At 35.8% G+C, this 20,137-nt stretch overlaps 4 protein-coding genes and 1 long non-coding RNA gene across 9 annotated transcripts in view; 4 read left to right on the top strand and 1 right to left on the bottom strand.

Moving 5' to 3' along the window:
* The first annotated feature begins 109 nt into the window (after positions 1 to 109).
* LOC143897066 (odorant receptor 22c-like) lies at positions 110 to 3,158 on the top strand. Of its 2 annotated transcripts, XM_077405381.1 has the most exons (6): positions 117 to 1,045; positions 1,246 to 1,600; positions 1,957 to 2,187; positions 2,263 to 2,376; positions 2,623 to 2,778; positions 2,936 to 3,158. In XM_077405381.1, exons 1-6 carry the CDS (start codon positions 780 to 782, stop codon positions 2,984 to 2,986), a joined length of 1,173 nt encoding a protein of 390 aa, XP_077261507.1. In that variant the 5' UTR covers positions 117 to 779; the 3' UTR covers positions 2,987 to 3,158. The 2 variants fall into 2 exon arrangements, with proteins under 2 accessions (XP_077261508.1, XP_077261507.1); XM_077405382.1 differs by lacking the exon at positions 2,936 to 3,158 and having other exon boundaries at positions 110 to 1,045; positions 2,549 to 2,741.
* Positions 3,159 to 5,107: 1,949 nt separating this feature from the next.
* LOC143897101 (uncharacterized) overlaps positions 5,108 to 20,137 on the bottom strand; it is a 195,954-nt gene continuing 180,924 nt past the window's right edge. Inside the window, exons 6-8 of one of the 2 annotated variants that reach the window (XR_013256838.1) lie at positions 16,904 to 17,088; positions 11,708 to 11,886; positions 5,108 to 6,539 (exon numbers count right to left, since the gene is read on the bottom strand). This is a non-coding gene — a long non-coding RNA (uncharacterized LOC143897101). Of the gene's footprint in view, positions 6,540 to 11,707; positions 11,887 to 16,122; positions 16,716 to 16,903; positions 17,089 to 20,137 lie in introns of those variants that run through there. The other variant, XR_013256837.1, reaches the window with a different exon arrangement.
* On the top strand, positions 6,817 to 10,160 carry LOC143897068 (odorant receptor 82a-like). The gene is made up of 6 exons (XM_077405385.1): positions 6,817 to 7,603; positions 7,677 to 8,034; positions 8,253 to 8,486; positions 8,599 to 8,712; positions 8,997 to 9,152; positions 9,956 to 10,160. The coding sequence occupies exons 1-6, from the start codon at positions 7,350 to 7,352 to the stop codon at positions 10,004 to 10,006; spliced, it is 1,167 nt and encodes a 388-aa protein (XP_077261511.1). The 5' UTR covers positions 6,817 to 7,349; the 3' UTR covers positions 10,007 to 10,160.
* LOC143897065 (odorant receptor 13a-like) lies at positions 11,916 to 14,878 on the top strand. 2 transcript variants are annotated; one of them, XM_077405379.1, is made up of 6 exons: positions 11,918 to 12,937; positions 13,013 to 13,370; positions 13,587 to 13,826; positions 13,934 to 14,047; positions 14,332 to 14,487; positions 14,616 to 14,877. In XM_077405379.1, exons 1-6 carry the CDS (start codon positions 12,684 to 12,686, stop codon positions 14,664 to 14,666), a joined length of 1,173 nt encoding a protein of 390 aa, XP_077261505.1. In that variant the 5' UTR covers positions 11,918 to 12,683; the 3' UTR covers positions 14,667 to 14,877. The 2 variants fall into 2 exon arrangements, with proteins under 2 accessions (XP_077261506.1, XP_077261505.1); XM_077405380.1 differs by lacking the exon at positions 13,934 to 14,047 and having other exon boundaries at positions 11,916 to 12,937; positions 14,616 to 14,878.
* On the top strand, positions 17,151 to 20,048 carry LOC143897058 (odorant receptor 13a-like). 2 transcript variants are annotated; one of them, XM_077405364.1, is made up of 6 exons: positions 17,151 to 18,125; positions 18,201 to 18,558; positions 18,775 to 19,008; positions 19,110 to 19,223; positions 19,515 to 19,670; positions 19,777 to 20,048. In XM_077405364.1, exons 1-6 carry the CDS (start codon positions 17,872 to 17,874, stop codon positions 19,825 to 19,827), a joined length of 1,167 nt encoding a protein of 388 aa, XP_077261490.1. In that variant the 5' UTR covers positions 17,151 to 17,871; the 3' UTR covers positions 19,828 to 20,048. The 2 variants fall into 2 exon arrangements, with proteins under 2 accessions (XP_077261490.1, XP_077261489.1); XM_077405363.1 differs by having other exon boundaries at positions 19,755 to 20,048.

The raw sequence follows: 20,137 nt of genomic DNA, 5'->3' as shown, positions 1-20,137 counted from the left end.
TATAAAGATATACTCTTACCGAAAAAGAAGAGAAAGAAAAGAAGAGAAACAGAGAAGTGTAATTTTTTATTGCGTTGACTATATCAAATATCAAAGACTTTATCCAGAGATCTATGTTTGCATAGCTTGTTACTTGTGCTGTGTAACTATAAGTTTCTGTAATACGTCCAGTTTTTTTTACTTCCCTTGCAACTGTGTTCTGCAAAAATTCAATATTCACCTTATTAAAAGAAATTACTCATCATTACGCTATTCAAATTTAGTATGCCAGAGGGATATATAATGCTTCTTCCTTTCTTGTCCTCTTAAAAGCTCATGATCGATGCCATGAATACAATTCATTTCCGTTTCCTAGAATGCCCAAGACATAATTATATGAACTTTCAAACTGCCTTACGCGTAACGATTATCGCGATATCTAGAAAATAGTGTGCACATTCGTTTTTTTTTATCGACAACATGGCATTGTCAGTGGGAAGAGATGATTCAATGTATAATTTTTTGTTACTTCATGGTAAAGATACGCATTATGAATTATGAGACCATTAAAGGAATATAGACTGTTAGTATAAGATCATTTTATTTTGAATTGCTTGCTGTTATACTGTACAATGTATAATAGCGATTGATCCGTACTCTCACGTGAGTGGGGATATACCGCGCGCGCATGGGGGTGTACCTGGAAAAACTGTTAGTTCCCTATGAGCTCTCTCTCATGGTCACAATAAACAAATGTGCTGATCTTTATATCCATACCGCGTTTTCCGAATTATTAACGAATGATAGCCAGGACTGCCAGGAGTACCGTCAGTCCGGCGCTGAAAATCGGCCTTCGGTTGCTCGGTGTGTGGCCGGGTGTGTCGCATTCCACCGTTTACTGGCTGATTTTTATGTCGAGTATACTAGTCATACAATACTTTCAGTATCTGTACATACTCGAGCACTTCAAAATCACCGAGCTCTCGAATCTTGTCGATGGCTTGTCCTTGACTTTAGATTACAGTTTGACGTTTCTCAAATTGGCCAGTCTATGGATACATCGCCGGTAAGATACCGCATCGCGTGTGCAATGTTAACTTCACGTTAAATCGCTCTCGCAAGTAACTAGATTTTTGTGAAAATGTTGATCCAAATTTTTTAACTGAAATATTAATTAATACACTAAAATTATCAGTAGGTGTATCGGTTTCGTGATGTGAAAAAAAAGTAATGGTTATATTTACAAATTGAATTAACATATTGTAGAATTTTTCATAAAATCCTGGCCCTTATGGATAACGACTGGCGTGAGTGCATCAACATCGATCAGCATTTGAGTATGATGACAATTAAGGCCAGTGTATCTCATTTTTATTCTAACGCTATGCTGAGCTTTAACGGAGTTGCTGCCGTACTTTACGTTTTGGGCGATTACGTAATTCGTTTTGTATATTCGACCAAAGATTACAATAATACCTTGCGGCAGCTTCCTATCAAGATGTTACTTCCCTTCGAAACTGAGCAATCGCCGATTTTTGAGCTATTGGTCGTAACTCTATTTTTACATGTAATATTAATCTCGTTTACAGTCGCGGTTCTAAACGGATTAATTTTTACTTTGGTAAGTCTTGAATTTTAAATTTGCTTTTTTTATTTTATCAAAGATGTTTAACAAAAGGGTTTGTGATGCGAGAAGATGTTACACCGAAGAAGAAGCATAAACATTTTATTTTATGTTATTTGCGAAATTTTCTTATATACAAAAGTGCAACCTTACTATATATTTCATTTAGAGACATAAAAATTGATATCACTTTTGAAAAGATATATGGTTGGTTAAAATTAAATATATTTATATTATATAATAATAAAAAAAAAGTAAAAAATTATTTTCTTTTAAACGTAATTTTTGTATAGTAAAAATATTTTTTTGTACATAATACTTGGAATCTTTGCAGCAGCTTGAGTACATTTTAGGTGCTTCACGTAAGCGGGCAAATTGATATAATATGTCAAGAGTTCAGAAATATTTCTGTGAATGCTTTTCCTTATCGATCTTCCGCATTTATATTAGGAATGCTGATCGAAAGGCACAATAAAGTCTACGCATTTTCCGAAAATATCGAGAAACTTTTCTCTTTTATTGCATTGATGCAAGTTATTTGGAATACTTTAGTCATTTGCTGCCTAGGATTCATCATTATAATTGTGAGTATTTTATCATAAATGCATTCTGATCAATATTATAAGTTACACATTCTTTTTTATTGTGCGTTGAAACAGTCCGTTCATAATGAAACCGATGTCTTCGTGTTTGTGAAAGCCACTTTGGCTTACTTTGCCGTAATAATAGAAGCATTTATCATTTGCTTTGCGGGGGAATACCTTAGTCTCAAGGTTAGTATAAGTATAATATACATATATTGCGAGTTGCGAGTAATTATAATATTAAAGATTTAAAAAGTGTTTTTCTAAATTATATAATATGATATATTATTTTATTTTATTTTATTTTTTTTAATAATAGTAGACTAGAATATGGTAGACTAGAAAAAGCCTCTTCTTTCAGATAAAAGAATTGTTTGGATCGACAGAAAAAATACTGCCCTGCTATTTTTGACATATAATTTACATTATTTTTAGAGTAAATCGATCGCTGATGCAGCATACGAATCGTTGTGGTACAAAATGCCGCCAAGTCAGTGTAAAATTATATCATTTATGATAATGAGGTCCCAAAGACGACTGTCGATCACCGCAGGAAAAATGATGGATATGTCATTCGAAGCTTTAACGAATGTAATCTTTCGCAACATTCTTGATGAATAATTATTAAATAAAAACTTTATCATGCTTATAATTCATTTTAGTGTCCGTTACAATCTGTTGTTTTATCTAAAAATCTTAAACATATATATATAGACTAAAATTAATTTTTTAACTCTTATTTGTTTAGATCATGAAGACATCGGTGTCATATGTATCTGTCTTGCATGCGATGTATTGATATACCAACAAAAATGCAATAGTAATTTGTGAGAATTATAATTAAATTAGTGTAAAAGAAGATATTTTAGAAACTGTTGAATATTTAAAGAGATTAATCATTAAATTGTTAATAAATTAATAATTGTTATTTAAATATTTATATTGTTTTAAAGTAATTTTGAAAATTTGTAGATTGTACTGTTTCAAATAATTTAATATAAATGCGAATAATTGCATTCCTTATTTTGCTATATATTTAAATTTATTCTTATACATATATATATATATATATATATATATATATATATATAGTTTCATACTGAATTTATCTGCTAAATTTTTTAAATTCTTATTGAATAATTTGCAGATATATTTTATGTAGATATACTGCATAGTAGTTATAATGAAATTTCTATCATACGTTCCATTGATTTAAGTCTCTCTCTGCTTCCAAATTCCGTTGTAGTTTATGATCCGGCACATCATTTTGGTACAGAACATCCACACGGGTAATAAGGTATTTCGTGAATTACTGTGAGACCATGCAGCACATAATTGGGATTGATTGATTGGTGCTCGAGGGATATAGCATATCGATCGTTTAAGGATTGCTAGGTAATTTCAGTTTATTATGCAGATTAACTCGTAATATGAATGTGCGATACCAATCTTCGTACTCGTGTACCAGGGTGTTGTTAACGTAATTTTGAGTTGCCCATTCGCACGTCTCTTAACAATGAGCTTCAATTTAGTAACCGTCGGAATGATAACCGTGAATGCCGTGAGTTCACCGCTCAAAATAAACCTTATATTGTTCGACAGTAAGCCAACAAATGTTTCAGTGTAATTAGATTTTTCTGCATATTAGTGTTGAAATATCTGGCCAATTAAAGTCACAAATAGTGGCAGGTTTTGCAAAATTTTGACGACGATGGAGGACGATTGGCACGAGTGAAGTAATGCCGATCGGCATTTACGTGTGATGACCACCAAAACTAATATTTCACGTTTTTGTTCCCATATGCTATGTTGAGCATCAATGTGTCATTCGCAATACTGCACTGCTATAACGTTTCCCAAATTTGATGGAGAAATGCAATAACACGTCATGACAACTCCCTATTAGATTAGAAATTCTCTTTGAAGTTGATATTTGTCTTATACGCTAGAAAAATGTAAATGCAATATGATTGAAAATATACTATTATATTAGATTATATTATTATTACATTAGATATTAATTCAAAAAAGTCATATCTTAAAAGTATTATATTTAATATCGTTTTTAAAGTTTTTATATTACATCAATTAAAGTTACTTTTAATACAAATAAAAATATCTTCACTTTCAATTTATATTACCTACTTATATATAACAAAGATATAACGATGATACTCAGCAAAACAATTCACACTTTTAAAATCCTGCGCATTTCTATTGTTAAATTCTTGTCAGTCTGCGCATTGTGTTTCTTCTTTCTATTTTTCCTCCGAAGTTCTATTACATTTCTTTGTCGATTTCCATTGTTTCTTCTCGACACGATATTACAGGTAATACGACTATTATAGATACGAGCATGTATTCGAAGAAAGATATACATTTTTAAAGAAAATTTGCTACCTCGCTCGACAGCGAAGGGTAGCCTGTTGATCGCTCGTTGCCCCCGAAGTTACAATCTTTAAACAGCCAGTGCTTGAGCCGTTCAAGGTGTAATTACGATTGATTGATGGTTGCACTTTCGTCGTCCCCTCTGCGATCGGTCAGATCTCTTATCGTCATCACGCGACGTACAATAGATCAATCGACGTACAAGTTTCACGCATAACATGTATCGTTCGCTCATATTGGGAGATTTAGGAAAGCAAGTCATTGCGGAAGTTATTATAATTTCGCGAGATGAATATAGCCTCGCGAATATAGCCTCGAATTTTTGACTGAATCGCTAAACGCGATTAATAAAGAGTGATTCGGGAAAGTACATTCATGTCTTTTTTGACCTAACAATATCACGCGACAAAATGTAAATTATTTCATTGTCCTTATATTATATTATTCATAAAATTAATTAATTATTATAAATAAAACAGAAACAGAATATTATCACAATTTCTTTTCACAGGCCTATTTGTTATTAAAAAAAAATGTTTTTGCGACAAAGGCACTTACTCGCCGTAAAATATTCATCTTTTCTACAACGTTTGTATAAGTTCTTTCATATTTCAAATCTGACATTTATTCAACCTATAAGAATTCCTCCTCGTAACAGCTCGTAAATGTAAAAGGTGTCGTAAAGACGTTCGCATAAAGTGTTCTCCGGACTTTCCGTTTAGACACCTTTTATATTTTGCGTAGAGTATTTTACGAGTTCGCACGTATATATCTGATAATAAATTTAATCTCGTTAATCTCTAGACGCTGCAATGCCGGTGCTTTAACATTTTAATGTTCATCAGCACCTTGACTTGTCTTCCACGTTCTCGGAGGTCTCATTCGACGCTCCGCGAAGGGGTACAAAGATGATCCACGTGGGACCAAATTCGATCTTCCCTCAAAATGAAATTACTGTTCGAGATTAATGAATCCCCATCTTTGAGATCATAGCAGATTCTCTACAAATTGTCTTTCTCTTCCTTGATCGCACACACACACACACACACACACAATATATTCTTAGTCATTACATTGTCATTATACGAGTATTAATCAGCGTCTTTGCGTTATAGTATTTAAAATCATTTTCTAAGTTTCTATACGTTAGTGTAGACGCGGATCACATGCTGTTGCATAACCAATTTATATTATTCATTCATTGTCTTTACAAACTACCGGTAACAATCAAAGTGCATTATTAACAAAAACCACCTTTTCTATGTCGGAAGCGTTTCTTTTTTACTTCACCAAGGGAATCTTAGCACGAAGATTAAAACATTTAAACTGTATTTTATCAGAACGATCTTATATTTCTTGATAAATTGCCGTGTTAATAGCCAATTTTGCGAGCACCTAACTTAACAAATTGCTGCTATATAAACGTATATACATCAAACGACATTTTTTCGAGAAAAAGAATATTCACTCTTGTTCGACATTCGTAGAACTCAACTGGTTGTTTTTCAGTGTAAATCGATCGCAAGACGCCGTCTACGAGTCCGTTTGGTACAATATAATGTCCAGCCAGTGTCGAACTCTTCTGATTGTAATTGTAAGGTCGCAAAAGAGATTGACGATCGCCGCCGGAAAAGTGATGGATCTTCCTCTGAAGGGATTTACCGGCGTAAGATCCATTCTTATATATACAAAATATTGCTCATGGATATTAAACGCGTCTCGAATGAATATCAAAGCTGACTGTGCACACAATTTATAAAGTAAACGGCCTTCGGTGCTATGCACATATCCGATATAATACTTACAATGAAAAGTGTCTTTCCGTATACAAGTCATAAAAAATTCTGCTTCGTACATATCCATGTTGCATAAAATTATTAAGAAATTACGACCCGTATATCAATGGCGACTTTATTTGCTCGTCTACTTGTTGACATTGAGAAATTGCACACAAAGATTGTTCCCTGAAATATATTAATTAATTAGTTGTAATCGTAATCAGACGATCCTCATGCGTTTACTTATAATAATATAACGTAATATTGATGGAAGCGCATCATTAACGCTACTAACAAATTATTGCAAAAAAATTAATTTTACTAAAAAATGAGATATTTATTCAATTAACATTTCAAGTTGTATATATTCCTTTTTAATTAATAAATTTTCGTAACGCATATGTTACGTACAGTGAAATTTATAACATTGATATAATATAATAAATAATCTTTTTCTGATTTTACTAAGGAGCATGTGTATGAACGAACGATAATTCCATGTTATTTTCGTTTATAAAACAACACACAATGCGCGTTTAGATCTTCTCACAAGTCTTTTTGTAGCAACACTCCCTTTTCTTTGCCTCTATGCTTCTCAAGTCTTTCAACGCATCTGACATTGTGCACATGCGCTCAACGGATCTTTCATTTCTTTCTTTTTATTAACGAATAACTTACTTCCCCTTCCTCGTAACGCTCAATATACGTCGTCTCGAATTATGTTCTTTCTTCTCCGCAACCTGTAATCATCGTGAAAATGTAATGTACGCTTCTTTTTTTGCCGTCGCATCAGGCACGGCAAGAACACACGTAATTGCGATTGATTGATAACGATCGACGAAGGGGCGACGCATTGTTGCCTCGCACTGCGCGACCGGAGTTATAGCTCGTCGAAGCTCAATGCTCAATTTCCAAGTAGCATATACGCTCGCACGATAATCGTTTTGCCTTTGACGAGGGAAACGTCGCGGTGGTGGTCCGATCCCATGCGAGATAATGCGCGCAACTTCCATCAGCACTTCCGTCGAGATCGGCCTCCGCTTTGTCGGAATCTGGCCCGGTTTGCCGTATGGAACCGTCACTTGGGTCTCGTATGTGACGAGCTTGGTGTTCGCGCTGTATTTTCAGTACGTGTACATTTTCGGTCACTTCGACATCAACAACATCTCGGATCTCATCGATGCGCTTAGTATCACGTTGGCTTATAGTCTCGGCTTCCTGAAGCTGATCTCTCTTTGGTCGAACCGCAGGTAGGGACAGTCCTTCGATATAAATGACAGGAACGACGGTTCTGATGCAAAATACGCGAGGGATTTTCCACAGGATATTTCATGATATCCTGCTAACGATGGAAGAGGATTGGAGCAACGTTCATATTTGCGACAAATCGGTATGGTGCATCATGGAAAGTAATGCCAACCTGTCGCGTCGTTGCTCGAATGTGTTGATCGGCATTAACGTTACGTCCGTAATTTGCTACACCATGACCAGTCTTCTGCGTCGCTCGGCCGACTTTAAGGAGAATCTTAACATTAGTTCGAAAGTGTTACCTATAAAGATGGAATTTCCCTTCGCAGTTGAAGCGTCTCCCCTCTTCGAACTTTTAGCGGTCGGTCAGGTTCTTCATGTATTGTCGATCGCCTCTTTGGTCGCTATCGTAAATTGCTTGATCATCACGTTGGTGAGTTCCACCGACCATATAAATGACAAACGGCTTTTTGAGATTTATTAGCTTAATTTTTTTGTCCGTGATATTCCTTTGCGAGCGCTGATAAAAACTAATTAAGACCAATCTTTGTCTTTCTCTAAATCCGCATCTAAAATTTGGATATTTTTGAAAAGAACTTTCGCTGATAATCGGAAGTTTATTTTGTGGAATGTATTAATAGTCACGTTTAGGTACTTCACGTGAGCGGACAGATCGATATTCTTCGTCGGGAATTACTGGCAATTTGCGGCGACGGAACTTCACAGCGCTATTCAATCGTCGCAAGTGTCAGGCTTCTGATTAGTCGACACCAAAGAATAATAATGCTCTCAGACAATATTGAAGAGCTTTATTCCGAGATAGCCCTGATGCAGTTCCTGTCGAACACCGTGGTCATGTGTTGCATCGGCATCACCATTATAGGCGTAAGTCGCATCGCTAATTAATAAAGTATAATTATAGCATTGTTTTATAATTATATATATAGTAAAAATGTATTAAATATCTTTCGAATCTCAATTTGCTACCTTCTTATAGTCTCTCACTAAAGAAGGCGCTGCCATAGTAATATTGAAATCCGCTATATTTTACGTCTCCGTAATGGTGGAATCTTTTATCTTTTGTTTCGCTGGAGAATACCTCAGCGCCAAAGTTCGTACAATATTTTATCTTATACGTGCAATATTATTTTTCATTCTTTGAAGCCGCTAATGATCAATCAGTTTTCAAACTTCTTGCTTCTTCTGCAGAACAACTTACCGAGCATGATCAATTTAATATACTTACATCTACGTACTTTACGACTTGTGTTTCTTAAAAGTTCGAAAACTCTTAGACGATGTCACTGAATCGGACTTGAAATTGAATTCAGATAAATTGATAGACTTTCTTTTTTCTTGTTTGTGCTGTTGTACTGTTTTCTTTTTTTTTTCCAGAGCAAATCGATTGGCGATGCAGTCTACGAGGCGCTTTGGTATAACATGCCACCTGCCGAGTGTCGGATTCTATTATTTGTGATATTAAGATCGCAGAAGAGATTGACGATCACTGCTGGAAACATCATGGACCTTTCTCTAGTAGGATTTACGAGTGTAAGAATTTTGTCTTGCGAAAAAAATATATATTATACTATTAGATATATAAAACGTCAAAATGTGTTTAATGTTTCTTAAAGGGTTAGGCCATCTTAAAAAATCGCGTCATTGTTAGGAATTTTTTTTGAAGAAACAATAAAGTAACTGCAAAATTCAATGTATACACTTTATCATACATATTTTGAAATATATAAAAATTTTTTTAAAGTTAATATTTTTTCCCCTATTTTTTGCGGCGAGCAGTAGAAGTGGTCACCAACACATTTGATCGTAGGGCAAAACAAAAAAAATTTTTATTATTTACATGAAATTTGCTAGAGAAGTACATATGAATTTTTCAAAATATGGATTTTTGAAGAAATGGCTGAACATTTGAATGAAAAAATTTCATTCTTAGGTAAAAAATTCTGTATAAAATTCTCTATAATTCCAAAAATTGTTAATAAATCGTAAAATCTGTATGTATTTCTTTAGATAATCTAGTTTTAAAGATGCTGTTAAAATTTCAAGTAAATTGGTCAAAAATTGTTCGAGTTCTACTGCTCGCCAATTTGAAAAATGCATTTTGAAAAAAACTTATTTAAAGTTTTATGAAACAGTATTTTTTTTAATACAAACAAATTTTTATCGCATTAGGACCAATTGCACATTAATTTTGACATCTTAAAGAATGTTTTAAGTAAAAAAAATAAATATGATTTTTTGAAGTTTCAACGTGGCCTAAAACCTCTTAAGACAAAGTATAGAAAATGATACGCGGTCTGTTACGTGAGTAAAATTTATTGTTTTATATCCGCTAGGTGATGAAAGCATCCGCTTCGTACATGTCGGTGCTGCACGCGATGTATTAAACCAGATTAGTAGATTACAATTATACTTAAGTGCCAAGCGCATCTACCGAGATTACCGACATATTGGACTGTAGCAAGTGTAGCATAACACAAAGTAGCATTACGTAATTGGACCGAAAACAGTTCTAGATATACGAACAAAAAAATATACTTTATAAGAAAATATATAAAAATAAATAAATAACAATACATTTTTTAAAGTAAATTTTACAAAAAAAAGTTTTTGATCTTTAAAAACGTATTAAAAATACCTCTTGAATAATATTTATTTTCTCTTTTAGATTATGCACATTCTCACTTCGTATCGACGATGTCATTAAAGTCCAAATTTGTTAAATAATTTTAGACATTCATATATTTTCTAATTCAAAAAATCATGAATATTCTAAATTTCTATATAAAACATACTTTGCTTGCAAAAACTTCAGATTCATGTTTTTCATGCTATTCACTCACTGTCGTTCATGTACTTACTCGCTTACTAACAGGGGTATATCTGCTGCGAATAATTATTCATTTTCCCCTCGTTATAGACGTCCGATCCGAACGTACTTTCATTGTCCTCGCTATATTAAGTTTCGTTCGCATGTCATTCTCCACGTTATACCATTTTAAAGTGCTCTGAACTAACCGACCATTGTTACGCACGATTTTCCGAGGGTCTCGCGGACTGTGCGCCTGCATGATCGCATTTTGTTCCTACAATTTTAAGGTTCGAGATAATTACGAACACAATGCACTCTCTGCTGTTCGTGCTCGCTCTTTCTTTTCTTCGTCATCTACCCACATTTATTTGACTGTTACAACCGTCCTTATTCATTAATTCTTCCATCGTGATGGGAATTCCATGTCGGTCTTTTCTGTTTGGTTACATCGATATCGTGGGAAAGCTCTTCCGTGTTCATCCGCGTTCATCCCCCATGTTCATCCATGTGTTTAACATCGCTATACCAAGCCTACACGGTTGAATTTTCGACGAAATATCAAAGTTTCACGGTAGTGGCACCGATGTAAGGATGCGTCTCGGTCGGAAGTACCTTTCGAAGTCAGAACTCCGAAAATGGATCCGAAAACCGATTCGATGATCCTCGATGGCAGTCGTTCGATCGAGATCGGTCTTCGCGTGATCGGCGCTTGACCCGACTCATCTGGCTCGGTCCTTCGTTGCGTCTTCTGGATCAGTCTGACGACGATGCAGATTTGTCAGTGTTGATATTTTGTCATATACTTCCGCACGGACGACCTAACAGATGGCCTCAACACTCTACGATGTCTTATAGAGACAGCCTTCTACTATTGAAACTTATGATATTTTTAATCAATCAATGGTGAGCTCACTTATTCATGTTCATGAAAAAATATTCTTTCGACATTCATAGAACTCAACTGGATGTTTTTCAGTCGATCGTAGATGCCGTCTAGGAGTCCGATACAAAATGACGTCCAGCCAGCGTCTAACTCTTCTGCTTGTAATTGTGAGGTCGCAAAAGAGATTGACGATCGCCGCCGGAAAAGTGATGGATGTTTCTTTGAAGGGATTCACCGCGTAAGATCCATGTCTCATACATACAAAGTTTTGCTCATGGATATTAAACGCCTCTCGAATGAATATCAAAGTTGAATGTGCACACAATTTTTAATGCAAACGATTCAGCGGTCTTTGGGACTATGCATACATTCAATATACTTAATAATACTTACAATGAAAAATATATTTTCGTGTACACAAGTCGTAAAAATTTCTGCATCATACGTATCGACATTGCATGCAATTATTATGAAATTACGGCCCGGATACAGATATCAATGGCAATTACATTTGTGCACTTGATGAAACTGATCGTAGGAAGACGTAGAAAATCGCATGCAAATATTGCTCCCTGAAATATAATATAATAATTAGTTATAATTTTAATTATCAGACGATCCTTAACGTAGCACATATGCGCTTATTCAATGCAACGTGGATATTGGAAGTATGTTATAGTTACTAATGAATTATTGGGAAAGAAATAAATATCATCGAAAATAGAGGTGTTTACTCAAGTAATATTTTAAATTGTATAAAATTCTTTTTGATGAATAAACTTTTGTATAACGCATGTTAAGTATATATTGAAATTCAAGACATCGGTAAAATAAATAATTTTCTCTGATCTTCCTAAGAAGCACGTGATGTGATCAAACGTTAATTCCATGTTACTTATGTTTATAAAACAACACACATTGCGCGTTTAAATCTTCTCACAAGTCTCTTTGTAGCAACACTCCCTTTTCTTTGCCTCTATGCTTCTCAAGTCTTTCAACGCATCTAACATTGTGCACATGCGCTCAACGGATCTTTCATTTTTTTTACTAAATGAATAACTTACGTCCCCTTCCGCGTAACGTTCAATATATGTCGTCTCGATTTACGCTCTTTCTTCTCTGTAACCTGTAATCGTCGTAGACACGTAACGTACGCTATTTTTTGCCGTTGCACCGAGCACGGTAAGAACACACGTAATTGCGATTGATTGATAACGATCGACGAAGGGGCAACGCATTGTTGCCTCGCACTGCGACCGGAGTTATAGCTCGTCGAAACTCCATGCTTAATTTGCGAGTAGCTTTGCTCGTAAGATAATCGTTTCGCTTTTGACGAGGAAACGTCGCGGTGGTCCGATTCCGTGAGATAATGCGCGCAACTTCCATCAGCACTTCCGTCGAGATTGGCCTCAGATTCGTTGGGATCTGGCCCGGTTTACCGTATGGAACCGTCATTTGGCTCGCGTATATGACGTGCTTGGTGTTGGCGCTGTATTTTGAGTACGTGTACATTTTCGATCACTTTGACGTCAACAAAATCTCGAATCTCATCGATGCGCTTAGTATCACGTTGTCGGCCAGCTTCGGCGGCCTGAAGCTGATATCTCTCTGGTCGAACCGCAGGTAAGGACATAGTTCCTCGATATAAATGACAGAAACAACGGTTTTGATGCAAAATACGCGAGCAATTTTCCACAGGATATTTTATGATATCCTGCTGGCGATGGAAGGACACTGGAACAACGTCGATATTTACGATAAATCGGTATCGTATATCATGTCGGGCAATGCCGATCTGTCGCGCCGTTGCTCGAACGTGTTGATCAGCATTAACGCCACGGCCACAATTTACTACTGCATGACCACTCTTGTGCGTCGTGAGACCGAATTTAACGAAGATCTCAACATTAGTTCGAAAGTGTTACCTATAAAGATGGAATTTCCCTTCAAAGTTGGCGCGTCTCCCCTTTTCGAACTTTTAGCGCTTGTTCAGCTTTTTTATGCAGTGTCGGTGGCCTCTTTAAACGCTATGATAAATTGCTTGCTCATCACGTTGGTGAGTTCCACCAATTATATGAGTGACGCATGGCTTTATAAAATTTATTAGCTTTATTTCTTGCCTGTGAGCTTTATTTCTTATTCCTTTACGAGTGCTGATCAAAACTAATTAAAACCAATTTTGTCTTTTTTTAAATCCGCATCTATTTTCGCTAATAATCGGAAGTTTTTAAAGTTTTTTTTGTGGAATCTATATCAATAGTCATACGTTTAGGTACTTCACGTGAGCGGACAGATCGATATTCTTCGTCGAGAATTACTGACAATTTGCGGCGATGAAACTTCACAGCACTTTTCAATCGTTACAAGAAGAAGTGTCAGGCTTCTGATTAGTCGACACCAAGGAATAATAACGCTTTCGGACAATATTGAAGAGCTCTATTCCGAGATAGCTCTGATGCAGTTTTTGTCGAATACCGTGGTCATGTGTTTCGTCGGCTTCACTTTCATAGGGGTAAGTCGCATCGTTAATTAATCAAATATATTTATAGCATATTTTTATAATTTTATACCAAACTTATTAAATACACCTTCCGAGTCCTCTCTGTTATCTTCTTGTAGTCTCTCGGTAAAGACGGAGCTAACGTATTAATGTTGAAATCCGCTATGTTTTACGTCGCCGTAACGTTGGAAGCCTTTATCTTTTGTTTCGCTGGAGAATACCTCAGCGCCAAGGTATTCGCATTATATTTTATCTTACACGTATAAAACTCTGATTCATTCTTCGAAGCCGTTGACAATTAATTTTCAAACTTTTTGCCTTTTCTGCGGAACAACTTTTACCGAGCTTAATTAATTTAATATGTATCTATACGTACTTCACGACTCTTGTGTTTCTTAAAAGTTAGAAAACTCATAGACGATGTCACTAAATCGGACTTGAAATTGAATTCAGATAAATTGATAAACTTTCTTTTCTTGTTTGTACCGTTGTACTACTTATTTTCTTTTTTTTTCAGAGCAAATCGATTGGGGATGCAGTCTACGGGGCGCTTTGGTATAACATGCCACCTGCCGAATGTCGAATTCTATTATTTGTGATATTAAGATCGCAGAAGAGATTGACGATCACTGCTGGAAAGATCATGGATCTTTCGCTTAAAGATTTTACAAGTGTAAGAATCTTGTCTTGCGAATATATATATTATAACAAGATGTTTAATGTTTTTTAGACAAAGTTAAAAACGATACTCGGTCTATTACGTGAATGAAATTTATTAGTTTGTTGGTTTGTTTCGTCTAGGTGATGAAAGCATCCGCTTCGTACATGTCGGTGCTGCACGCGATGTATTAGCCGAGATTAGTTACTTGTGCCAAGCGCATCCATCGTGATTACTGACTATGTTGGACAGTAGCAAGTGTTGGATTACATAGTGTAGTAGTTTGTAATTGGTGCGCGATTTTTTCTAAATATACGTACAATAAGACATACTTTATTGAAAAATATATAAGTAAACAAATCCTAAGATTTTTCTTTCGAATAAACGCGTTACATTATTTTCATAAAATCTCTGATTTTTTTAAATAAAAAAAGCATTTTTTAATTTATTTATTTCATGTTTTAAGTCATTCACACACATTTTCACTTCGTATCAATATAATTAAAAAATCGAAGCTTTACTAGATAATTTTAAACGTTCATATATTTCACTGTTCAAAAAATCATGAATATTCTAAGTTTCTATGAAACGTAATTTGAATGCAAATACTCTAGTTTCGTCTTTTTCTTACTATTCACTCACTGTTGTCCATGTACTTACACGCTCATAGTTACAGGTATATCCGCTGCGAATAATTATTTTTCCCCCTCGATAAAGACGGCAGATCCGGACATACAAATTTAACTTTCCTCGCTATTAAGTGTAGCTTGCATGTTGTTCTCCACATTTTAAAGTGTCTTGATCTGACTATTATTATGCACAATCTTTGGAGGTTCTTGCGTACCGTGCGCCTAATCGCGTACAATTCCTGAATTTTTAAGGTTCAAGGTAATTTCAAAAACAATTCATTCTTCCTCCGCTGCTTACTTTTTTTCTTCGTTATCTATACTCTCACTTATCTGTCTGTTATAATCATCTTTATTTGACAATTCTTCCATTGCAATGATAATATCTTGTCGGTACTTCCTATTGGTTCATATCGACATCGAGGTGGGGAGTCGCTGGTGCGCAGCAATTTTTCCGTGTTCACCCGCGTTCATCCATGTGTTTAACATCGCTATTTAGATTTTCGACGAAATATCAAAGTTTCACGGTAGTACCGATGTAAGGAAGCGTCTCGGTCGGAAGTACCTTTCAAAGTCGGAACTCCAAAAATAAATCCGAAAACCGATTCGATGATTCTTGATGGTAGTCGTTCGATCGAGATCGGTCTTCGCGTGATCGGCGTTTGGCCCGATTCATCTTGCACGGTCTTTCGTCGCGTCTTCTGGATCAGTCTGACAACGACGCCCATTTGTCAGTGTTGATATTTCGTCATTATCATCCGCACGACCTGATAGATGGCCTCAACACTCTACGATGTCTTATAGAGAAAGCTTTCTACTATTGAAACTTATGATATTTTTAATCAATCTATGGTGAGCTCACTTATTCATGTTTCGAAACAAATGACGTAGACAAAATATTTTCTAAATTCAACTGTCTACTTTGCATAGCACGAAGTGCACACAATATTTTTCACAACATTTTTACGGAAAGTTCGACCTCCATGCCTAGAGAGGGGCGAGAGTGGTCAATTTTACGCCAGGGCGGCATAGCGGGTGGAAAGTAACCACTTTCTTTCCTAGAGCGGAAAGTGATCACTTTCCTCCCGCTAAACAGGGAAAAAAGTGAGTACTTTCCGCCCTAGAAAGAAAAGTGGTAACTTTCCGCCCGCTAATGTCACCCTGGCGTAAAATTGGTCACTTTTGCCCCTCTATACAAGCATGGAAAGTCGAACGTTCCGTGGAGGTGTTGTGAAAAAATCATTTTATTTTATGTCAGAAACGTTCCTTTATTGCTTCGCCGAAAGTATCTTAGCACGAAGGTTACATTTGAACTGCATCTTATCGGAACGATCTTATTTCTTCATAAATTGCTGTATTAATAGGCAATTATGCGAGTACATAACTTTACAAATAGCTATCATATGCACGTATTTACGTTAAGCAAAACATTTTCCAGAAAAAGAACATTTTTTTGACATTCATAGAACGCAACTGGATGTTTTTCAGTCGATCGTAGATGCCGTCTAGGAGTCTGTCTAAGACGCCGTCTAGGAGTCCGATACAAAATGACGTCCACACAGTGTCTTACTCTTCTGCTTGTGATTGTGAGGTCGCAAAAGAGATTGACGATCGCCGCTGGAAAAGTGATGTTTCTCTGAAGAGTTTCACCGCGTAAGATCCATTTCTCATATATACAAAATTTTGCTCATGGATATTAAACGCGTCTCGAATGAATATCAAAGTTGAATGTGCACACAATTTATAATGCAAACGATTCAGCGGTCTTTGGGACTATGCGTATATTCAATATACTTAATACTTACAATGGAAAAAATATATTTTTGTGTACACAAGTCGTAAAAATTTTTGCATCAGACGTATCGACATTGCATACAATTATTATGAAATTACGGCCCGGATACGGATATCAATGGCAATTATATTTGCTCGTGCACTTGATAAAACTGATCGTAGGAAGACGTAGAAAATCGCATGCAAATATTGCTCCCTGAAATATAATATAATAATTAGTTATAATTTTAATTATCACAGACGATCCTTAACGTAGCACACATGCGCTTATTCAACGCAACGTGGATATTGGAAGTATGTTATTGTTACTAATGAATTATTGGGAAAGAAATAGATATTATTCAAAAATAGAAATTTACTCAAGTAATATTTTAAATTGTATAAAATCCTTTTTGATCAATTAACTTTCATATAACGCATGTTACGTATACATTGAAGTTCAAGACATTGGTAAAATAAATAATTTTCTCTGATCTACATAAGGAACACGTGAATGTGATCAAACGTTAATTCTATGTTACTTTTGTTTATAAAACAACATTGCGCGTTCAGATCTTCTTACAAGTCTCTTTGTAGCAACACTCCCTTCCCTTTACTTTTATGTATCTCAAGTCTTTCAACGCATCTGACATTGTGCACATGCGCTCAACGGATCTATAATTTTTTTCATTAAATGAATAACTTACGTCTCCTTCCGCGTAACGTTCAATATATGTCGTCTCGAATTACGCTCTTTCTTCTCTGTAACCTGTAATCGTCGTAGACACGTAACGTACGCTATTTTTTGCCGTTGCACCGAGCACGGTAAAAACACACCTAATTGCGATTGATTGATAATGATCGACGAAGGGGCAACGCATTGTTGCCTCGGAGTTATAGCTCGTCGAAACTCAATGTTAATTTCCGAGTAGCGTTGCTCGCAAGATAATCGTTTCGCTTTTGACGAGGAAACGTCGCGGTGGTCCGATTCCGTGAGATAATGCGCGCAACTTCCATCAGCACTTCCGTCGAGTTCGGCCTCAGATTCGTTGGGATCTGGCCCGGTTTACCATATGGAACCGTCATTTGGCTTTCGTATATGACGTGCTTGGTGTTGGCGCTGTATTTTCAGTACGTGTACATTTTCGATCGCTTCGACGTCAAGAATATCTCGGATCTCATCGATGCGCTTAGTATCATATTGTCGGTCAGCCTCTGCGGCCTGAAGTTGATATTTCTTTGGTCGAACCGCAGGTAGGGACATAGTTCCTCGATATAAATGACAGGAACAACGGTTTTGATGCAAAATACGCGAGCAATTTTCCACAGGATATTTTATGATATCCTGCTTACGATGGAAGAACACTGGAACAACGTCGATATTTACGATAAATCGGTATCGTATATCATGTCGGGCAATGCCGATCTGTCGCGCCGTTGCTCGAACGTGTTTATCAGCATTACCGCCGCGGCCACAATTTACTACTGCATGACCACTCTTGTGCGTCGTGAGACCGAATTTAACGAAAAGCTCAACATTAGTTCGAAAGTGTTACCTATAAAGATGGAATTTCCCTTCGAAGTTGACGCGTCTCCCCTCTTCGAACTTTTAGCGCTCGTTCAGGTTTTTTATGCTGTGTCGGTGGCCTGTTTAATCACTATGATAAATTGCTTGCTCATCACGTTGGTGAGTTCCACCGATTATATGAGTGACGTATGACTTTGTAAAATTTATTAGCTGTATTTCTTATTCCTTTGCGAGTGCTAATCAAAACTAATTAAGACCAATTTTTGTCTTTTTCTGAATCCGCATCTAGAATTTGGATAATTTTGAAAAATACTTTTGCTAATAATCGAAAGTTTTTAAAGTTTTTTTGTGAAATCTATTAATAGTCACGTTTAGGTGCTTCACGTGAGCGGACAGATCGATATTCTTCGTCGAGAATTACTGACAATTTGCGACGATGAAACTTCACAGCGCTTTTCAATCGTTGCAAGTATCAGACTCCTGATTAGTCGACACCAAGGAATAATAACGCTTTCGGACAATATTGAAGAGCTCTATTCCGAGATCGCTCTGATGCAGTTCCTGTCGAATACCGTGGCCATGTGTTGCATCGGCTTCACCTTCATAGGGGTAAGTCGCATCGTTAATTAATCGAATATATTTATAGCATATTTTTATAATTTTATGCTAAACTTATTAATCCGAGACCTCTCTTTGCTATCTTCTTGTAGTCTCTCCGTAAAGACGGAGCTAGCGTGTTAATGTTGAAAACCGCTATGTATTACGTCAACGTAACGTTGGAAGCCTTTATTTTTTGTTTCGCTGGAGAATATCTCAGCGCCAAGGTATTCGCATTATATTTTATCTTACACGTATAAAATTCTGTTTCATTCTTTGAAGCCGTTGACAATCAATTTTCAGACTTTTAGCTTTTTCTGCGGAACAACTTTTACCGAGCTTGATCAATTTAATTATATATTCTATACGTACACTTCACGACTAATGTGTTTTTTAAAAGTTAAAAAATTTTTAGATAATGTCACTAAATCGGACTTGAAATTGAATTCAGATAAATTGATAGACTTTTTTTTCTTGTTTGTACCGTTGTACTACTTAGTTTCTTTTTTTTCTTTCAGAGCAAATCGATTGGGGATGCAGTCTACGAGGCGCTTTGGTATAACATGCCACCTGCCGAATGTCGAATTCTATTATTTGTGATATTAAGATCGCAGAAGAGATTGACGATCACTGCTGGAAAGATCATGGATCTTTCGCTTAAAGATTTTACAAGTGTAAGAATCTTGTCTTGCGAATATATATATTATAACAAGATGTTTAATGTTTTTACGGTCTATTACGTGAATGAAATTTATTAGTTTGTTGGTTTGTTTCGTCTAGGTGATGAAAGCATCCGCTTCGTACATGTCGGTGCTGCACGCGATGTATTAGCCGAGATTAGTTACTACTTGTGCCAAGCGCATCCATCGTGATTACTGACTATGTTGGACAGTAGCAGGTGTTGTATTATATAGTGTAGTAGTTTATAATTAGTGCGAGATTTTTTCTAAATATACGTACAATAAGACATTATACTTTATTGAAATATATATAAGTAAATAAATCCTAAGATTTTTCTTTCGAATAAACCGCGATACATTATTTTCATAAAATCTCTGATTTTTTAAATAAAAAAAGCATTTTTTACTTTATTTCATATTTTAGGTCATTCACACATTTTCACTTCGTATCGATATCATTA

Source organism: Temnothorax americanus, unplaced genomic scaffold (genome assembly GCF_048541705.1).
Source record: "Temnothorax americanus isolate GAGA-0224 unplaced genomic scaffold, ASM4854170v1 Scaffold2, whole genome shotgun sequence".
NCBI lineage: Eukaryota > Metazoa > Arthropoda > Insecta > Hymenoptera > Formicidae > Temnothorax > Temnothorax americanus.
This window is presented reverse-complemented; position numbering and strand designations above follow the sequence as displayed.

Excerpts from the sequence above, each read along its gene's own strand:
- LOC143897058 (XM_077405363.1), top strand. The coding sequence starts at position 17,872 with ATGCGCGCAACTTCCATCAGCACTTCCGTCGAGTTCGGCCTCAGATTC. Across the intron at positions 18,126-18,200 it reads TTTCTTTGGTCGAACCGCAG|GATATTTTATGATATCCTGC; the intron begins GTAGGGACATAG and ends AATTTTCCACAG. Across the intron at positions 19,224-19,514 it reads GAGAATATCTCAGCGCCAAG|AGCAAATCGATTGGGGATGC; the intron begins GTATTCGCATTA and ends TTTTTCTTTCAG.
- LOC143897066 (XM_077405381.1), top strand. The coding sequence starts at position 780 with ATGATAGCCAGGACTGCCAGGAGTACCGTCAGTCCGGCGCTGAAAATC. Across the intron at positions 1,046-1,245 it reads AGTCTATGGATACATCGCCG|AATTTTTCATAAAATCCTGG; the intron begins GTAAGATACCGC and ends AACATATTGTAG. Across the intron at positions 2,188-2,262 it reads TAGGATTCATCATTATAATT|TCCGTTCATAATGAAACCGA; the intron begins GTGAGTATTTTA and ends GCGTTGAAACAG.
- LOC143897065 (XM_077405379.1), top strand. The coding sequence starts at position 12,684 with ATGCGCGCAACTTCCATCAGCACTTCCGTCGAGATTGGCCTCAGATTC. Across the intron at positions 13,371-13,586 it reads ATTGCTTGCTCATCACGTTG|GTACTTCACGTGAGCGGACA; the intron begins GTGAGTTCCACC and ends TCATACGTTTAG. Across the intron at positions 13,827-13,933 it reads TCGGCTTCACTTTCATAGGG|TCTCTCGGTAAAGACGGAGC; the intron begins GTAAGTCGCATC and ends ATCTTCTTGTAG.
- LOC143897068 (XM_077405385.1), top strand. The coding sequence starts at position 7,350 with ATGCGCGCAACTTCCATCAGCACTTCCGTCGAGATCGGCCTCCGCTTT. Across the intron at positions 8,713-8,996 it reads GAGAATACCTCAGCGCCAAA|AGCAAATCGATTGGCGATGC; the intron begins GTTCGTACAATA and ends TTTTTTTTCCAG. Across the intron at positions 9,153-9,955 it reads CTCTAGTAGGATTTACGAGT|GTGATGAAAGCATCCGCTTC; the intron begins GTAAGAATTTTG and ends TATATCCGCTAG.